The sequence below is a fragment of the Mandrillus leucophaeus genome, unplaced genomic scaffold (genome assembly GCF_000951045.1).
Source record: "Mandrillus leucophaeus isolate KB7577 unplaced genomic scaffold, Mleu.le_1.0 Scaffold663, whole genome shotgun sequence".
In the NCBI taxonomy this organism is placed as follows: Eukaryota; Metazoa; Chordata; class Mammalia; order Primates; family Cercopithecidae; genus Mandrillus; species Mandrillus leucophaeus.
The window spans coordinates 429,327-436,197 of record NW_012107175.1 but is presented as its reverse complement, the minus strand read 5'-3'; the positions used below and the strand labels follow the sequence as shown (position 1 = coordinate 436,197).

Below are 6,871 nucleotides of genomic sequence, written 5' to 3'. Positions count from 1 at the left end.
TCTTGCTCTGTCGCCCAGGCTGGGGTGCAGTGGCGCGATCTCAGCTCACTGCAACCTCCGCCTCCTGGGTTCACGAAATTCTCCTGCCTCAGCCTCCTGAGTAGCTGCGATTACAAGTGCACACCACCACGCCCGGCTAATTTTTGTATTTTTAGTAGAGATGGGGTTTCACCATGTTGGTCAGGTGGTCTTGAACTTCTGACCTTGTGATCCGCCCGCCTCTGGCTACCAAAGTGCTGGGATTACAGGCATAAGCCATCGCACCCTACTGCAACAACTGTTATAGGAAGAAATGCTGCTATCTCTTATTTTGTCTCAACTGTGAGGCAGGCTCTTTCTTTAATTCTTCTTAGCACATCAGAAATCAGGTGCAAACTCTTAATGAGGTTTGCTGAAAGAGAAGCACAAAACAGAATAATTACCACACTGCACAGGCTCAGACATTCTAGGGCCCCTTCTACCCCACTCTTGACCCACCCCTTCTATGAGGCCAGGTGCAATTTACCCTTCACTATGGAAATCACTCCAGACATGCCCTTGGTTGAAGTTCAGGCAAAACTGATTTTCAGCCCCAGAAAGAGAAGTTTTTCCTTACCTCACTTTTGAAGCCCAGCCATCAGGTTTTCATTTTCTAATTCAGAATGATTGACAATAGGAATATTCATTCCTTTCTGGGAAAATCAACCCAAAGTATACTCTGTGGTACCACTAGGTCAATCATACAGTAATTTGATATCAAGACATATTCTGAAGTCTGGGTTATTCACTTAAATGATACCTATGTCAACTTCAACAGCCTAGTCCAGGTTTCAGTCTGCCCATTCAGTTCAGTTCCTTCTCAGTATCCCTTCAGGAAAGGTTAAAAATCCTTGAGATGCAGCTCACTCAGAGTTACTTTGTCACACATCCCCTGGGCACAGTAAATGAATCAGATGTCCTTCAATAGACACAATAATCTCATGAGGTAGTTTTATCATCAGAACCAATGGAAAGCAGAGAGGTAAAGTCGCTTAACCAAGGTCAAGCCTCCAGGAATGCTGGGATTTGAACTGAGGCCTCGATTCCACATTTGTGAATTTAACTATTTGAAACACTGAGGAAGTAGACTGGACATTGAGCTTGAATTTGCATGTCAGGATTTAGAACAATAATTCTATTAACAGAGATGAGGCAAAAAGCCAGAAGAGAAGGTATGATGGAGGAGGAGAAGGGAGGGAGATGGCAGGGTCGATTTGGGCTATGAATTATGAGCCTCTTGGCATCATTGGGTCCCTATCTCTTCTTTATGGTTCTGACTTGGCTTAATGGTTATTGTTCCGAAACACCTTTGTTTCGAAGTTAATCATCATCCTTGACTCTCCAGGGCCCATGTACCAGCCAGTGCTGTGGTGAAGCAGCCTGTTCGGGGAGCCAGTGGCAGGACGACAATCACAGCAATTGTCCAGACTGGCGGGGGCTGGAGCACCGGTCTCTTCAGTGTCTGCAGAGATAGGAGAATTTGTATGTTTTTCCTCCTCATTTAAGTTCCTCCTTACTATTTTCTTTTCCAAGACATCAGTGAGTGGAAAAGCTACAGCAGGCACAAGGAAAGAAATTAAATGGTTTCAGAATAACTGGACTAATCATTCAGTGACTCAAATGTACTCCTTGTCTGGAAAAATCTTGCTTTTCAGAGATATGGATGCTTTTATAGAATAAGTGGTGCCTTCAAAGATTTCTAAATGACAGACTCCACTGTTGGCAAAGTGTATAAAATGAGCTTTCTTATCCAGTGCTGGTGGGAGTGTAAATTGGTACAACTCTTCTGGGGGATGGTTTAGCAATCCATATAGAAAGAACCTCAGCTGTTGCACAGCTTTTGATCCAGTAATTACATTTTTAGGAGTTTAAGGAAATAAATCATGTGCAAAGATTTAGCAGGAACATTAAATTTTGCAGCATTAGTTATTACAGCAGAAACCTGGAACAACTTAAATGTCCGACAAGAGGAATCCACACAATGAATTATTATACAGCCACAAAAAGTCATATTGTAGAATAATATTTAATGAGATGAAAAGATGATTTGGATACATTTTTAAGTTAAAGAAACACATTGCAAAACTGTGCACAGTAGATACCATTTTTTCTGGAGAGAGGAAAACATTTTTTAAATGTCTGGAAGAATACAAATACAAATATTTATAGCAGATGTCTCCAGATGGTAGGTTAATGGATAATGTTTATTTCCTTTTTGCTTTTCTTTTTTCAATTGTCTTGGAAGAATACGTAGTACTCATATCAACAAGAACAATCACAAAAAGAAACTCCCTTCCTTGACTGAAATCCTTTCAGACACTGGTTAGACACTTTTCAGCTCTAAAGAGGGGCAAATAACACTGTCTTCTGGCTACATGAATCCCCCCTGGGCTTAGAGTTCAAAGCCCATCAATTCTATTTTTACCTTAGGACATTCTGACCCATCTTTGGTACCACATGTCAGGATCCCCTTCCAGGACCTGATGGTCTTGCCCTAGGGAGCAATTGGATCACAGCTTCTCTCTGGGAGGAGGGAGGGTATGTGTGATGGCTGAGGGTCAGTCTCTTAAGTTCAAAATCCAACAGACTCTGGGTAAAATATTTTTGAAGGATATAGCAGCCTTCTGGGAAGATCTGAATTTGTACTAAAGCCTCACAGGACATACCAACCAGAGAACTCTGAGTAAGTACTCATTCAGCTGAATCTTCCCTGTGACCCACAGCTTGGCAAGTCTCTTCCTGTCACTGCTACCCATATGGATTTCTGACCAGACAATTATGGAAGCTGTTCTCTGGTTCTCTCAGAATTCTTCCTGATTCTCTGCTCTTTTCATGACTTTGGTAGTCACCCAGTACTAAGGTACAGAGAGCATAGAGTAGCCATGCACAAATATGCAGATCTGGCCCCAGAGTAATAAGTGGACCATTTTCTTTCATAGATTATGATTGGCGGTTGGGGGAACTTCAGTGCACTTGTAACTAGGGCAAAGCCTGGACTGTGGTGTAGTGGTTAGGAGAACAGCTTCATATCATATATATACCTTGAATCCTAACTCTGGCTCTTACTGGCCATGTAACGTTGAACAAGTCCTTTGGGTCTTCATTTTTCCACCTCTAAAATGAAGATAATAAAGGTGCCTACCTCAAGGGTTACTGTAAAGATGAAAACAGATCATGTATAGAACCCACTCTTAACACTGGTTTGAGGCGTAACTGGATCAGTTAGGGATTTAGGGTTGCAAACTGTACTAGGTTGAGTAGTGTCACCTTGAAATGCATGTTCACTTGGAACCTCTGAATGTGACTTTATTTGGAAATAGAGTGTTTACAATGTAGTCGAATTAAAGTCAATCCTTATTTATAAGAAGAGAGAGATTTGGACACAGACACACAAAGGAGAAGGCCATGTGAAGACAGAGGCAGAGACTGGAGTGACACATCTGCAAGCCAAAGAGCTCCAGCAATTGCCAGCAACCCCCAGAAGCCAGGAAAGAAACAGGGAACAGATTTTCCCTCGGACACCCCAAAAGGAGCAAACTCTGCCAACACTTTGGTTTCACACCTCTAACCTCCAGAATTCTCCCATGAGAGAATAATTCCTGTTGTTTTAAGCCAACCAGTTTGTGGTATTTTGCTACGACAGCCCTAGGAAATGAATATATAAGCCAACATCGAATTTCATTAGAAGGCCACAGGATAGCTCATAGAATCAGTGAGCCAGCTAAAAGCCAAGCCCAGAAAGGGACAAGACGCATTGTTATCAGGTGCTAGCTGACAGTCCGATCAGCTTTAAATGTTTTTATCTTTGTGTCATCCCCATCTGAGAATTGATGTTTCAGTGGAAGCAGCTCAATTTGCTCAGCTTGGATCATGTGCCTACTTCTTGACCAGGCCAGGGTTCTCTGAATGATAGTCCTACCAAATGGTTCACAATAAGGAAGGGATAATTTCCTAAATTTACTATTGGGGTGCAGCTACCAGGAAAATTCAAAAAAATATCATTACAATGCCCTTAGTAAATCTTAGCTATTAATATTACTGTTATTTAAAAAAATTATCCTTCAGCATGTTGAGAGCAAAGAGTGGATGAGTCAGAAGGTTTCTATAAGATGCTGCAGAATGATTTCTACATAATTCTAAGAGCACCTAGAAAAGCTGGTTAAGGAGTTCTCACTTCTCAGCCATACTGTTTGCCTCAAGCATTGCTTCACTGTTCACCTCTGCTCTCAACCCGCATCAACGCTCAGAAACACCAGCCACACTTCCTGAGGATTCCCTGGTTGTCCACTTGAGAGCCCATTCTAGTGAGAAGGGGAGAAGAAAGGATATGTGGAGAAATACAATATTCTTTACAATTGGCACGAAGGAAAGGCCATGGATAGGGTTCGAGGTGATTTCCAATGTTGTGTCGTAATTTTTGTTCCCTAGTTGTGCTTCCATGTTGTGACTGCTCGTAGTGTTTTAAAGTTAATTGTCTTAGAAGAAAACCTAAAGGTAATATATTACTGTGTACACTCATTATCTGCACTGTAATGCCGAGGATGCTGCTGGAGTGTGAGTGCTACAAGTCTTCGATTTCTTCCCCTCCTTATTCAGAAAGACTTTTAACTGGGGATTGTTTTGTCCACAAAGTTTTATTTCGAGTAAATCACTGTGTACATCGTTTTGACAGACTTGGGAACAAAGGGAGATCTTCTCATGACTGTTCCATGCCAGATTCCCATCCTGGGACATTTTTCCTTCAATTGCTGAGAATTATTGCTACAATTTGTCATCCATTAAGCAAAGGGTACATTATGAACAGCAGTGATTTCCATTTCTTTTTGACATTTTGCTTCTTCATTTTATTGTAATTACGTATTTTAAGTGCCTCCTTCTTCCCACCTCTGTGTTTTCATCTGAATTCACACTGCACTGGGATTAGCAAATGGGTGTCTCTGTGTCCTTTGAAGATAGGGTAGCTGAGAGCTCAGATGTGAAGATTAAACTGAAGTGAAATAAGTGGCTGCTAAGTGGCATTGTGAGTAAAAGACTGGGCAGTCCAGCTTTGGGAATGTTTGTGATGTGGCCTCAGAGAAGGTTTATGTGGAAGGTGTAATCAACTCCTAATTCAGCTCATGATTCAACCATGTTTACTGAGTTTCTTCCCATGTATAGGCACAAGGTGGGTGATACAGACATATTAGTGAATAGGTCAGAGACAGTGTCTTAGAGGTGATGGATAATAAACAAATCTATAGGCCGGGCACAGTGGCTTCCCACCTATAATCCCAGCACTTTGGGAGGCCAACGTGGGCAGATTACCTGAGGTCAGGAGTTCGAGACCAACCATAGCCAACATGGTGAAACCCCATCTCTACTAAAAATACAAAATTAGCTGGGCGTGGTGGTACATGTCTGTAATCCTAGCTACATGGGAGGCTGAGGCAGGAGAATCTCTTGAACCCGGGAGGCAGAGGTTGCAGTGAGCTAAGATTGTCGCTCCAGCCTGGGCGACAGAGCGAAACTGTCTCAAAACAAAACAAACAAAACAACAACAGGAAAAATCTGTAAACAAAACAATTGCAGTTGTGAGAAATGCCATGAAGAAATTTAACAGAGTGTTATGAAAGGCAATTACAGGAGAATGGGGTAAAGGACAGCCTCTCTGAGGAGCTGACTTAAGCTGTTACCTGAAAGATAGGAAAGAATCAGCCACTCAAACAGCTTCCCTGTAGCGAGCATTGTAAGCACCAGGCAGTAAAGAGACTGATGTGTAGTAGGAATTATCAGATACCCAAGGTGGGAAGAAGAAAGCAAACCAGAATTTTCCCTGGTTTTCTGGAAAAGGAAGGAGTCATGAGAAGACGTTGGACTGGGATTTGTGTCCTCACACTGCATGTCACGTAACCTGTAGACTTCTCTGAAAGCAGGGACCACAGTTTTCTTGTTCAATGCTCTGATGCCCAGCAGAGCACTTAGACCATAGGAGACACTTAAACATATTTGCTGAATAACACGTAAATGAATTTTAACTTGTATTCTCACTTGCTTCTTTGTCGTATTTAATTGAAAAACTCATAGAGCCTCAGAGTTAGAAGGGATCTTGCGAGTCAGCTTGTCTGGTCCCCCATCTGTTTGCCTAAATCCCCTCTGCAACATGCCAAGACCTGACAGCCTTGACTTTCTGAGCACTTCCAGGGAGGAGGGCTCATTTTCTTTGGACCAAGTTCACCACTTTAAAAAATTATTTTGAATAGACTGCCATGCACATAATGCAGAATTCAAAAGTACCTACCTTTTTCATATATGAAAAGCAAGTAGTACTCCATCCTTGCGCTCTATCCACCTGGTTTTTCTCTCCAGAGTCAAATACCTTTACTTGAGTCCAGATATAGTCTATATACTTATACAGATATAAAAATCTAAAAAGTTAAAATAGATGTTTAATTATAAAAGTATTATATAATCATTATAAAAAAGAAAAACGCAAAAAACTATAAAGGAAATAAACAGCATCCTGTAATCCCAGCTCTTGGAGATAAATATTGTTATTATTTTGGTATCTGTCCTTCTAGATGTTTTGCTTGTGTGTGTGTGTATAATTTATACAAGTGGTAGCACTGTAAACACATACTGTCTAGCACCTTTGGCTTATTTTAATTTAATAATATATCTCACATCACATTCTTCTGAAAGAAGTATAAAAGAAGAAAAACATATCTAGGTGATCAGACCATATCAACATATCTGGAGCTAATTTCTTAAAATTCGGCAAAGATTCGGCTAGGTGCTGTGACTCGGCCAAGTGCTGTAATCCCAGCACTTTGGCAGGCCGAGGCAGGCAGATCACAAGGTCAGGAGTTTGAGACCA

At 41.4% G+C, this 6,871-nt stretch overlaps 1 protein-coding gene across 1 annotated transcript in view; it reads left to right on the top strand.

Moving 5' to 3' along the window:
- Positions 1-6,871, top strand: part of PLAC8L1 (PLAC8-like 1) — a 28,348-nt gene that overhangs the window by 13,143 nt on the left and 8,334 nt on the right. The window contains exon 2 of the mRNA XM_012001531.1: positions 1,364-1,500. Coding sequence (XP_011856921.1) covers positions 1,364-1,500 — 137 coding nt within the window. The remainder of the gene's footprint in view (positions 1-1,363; positions 1,501-6,871) is intronic.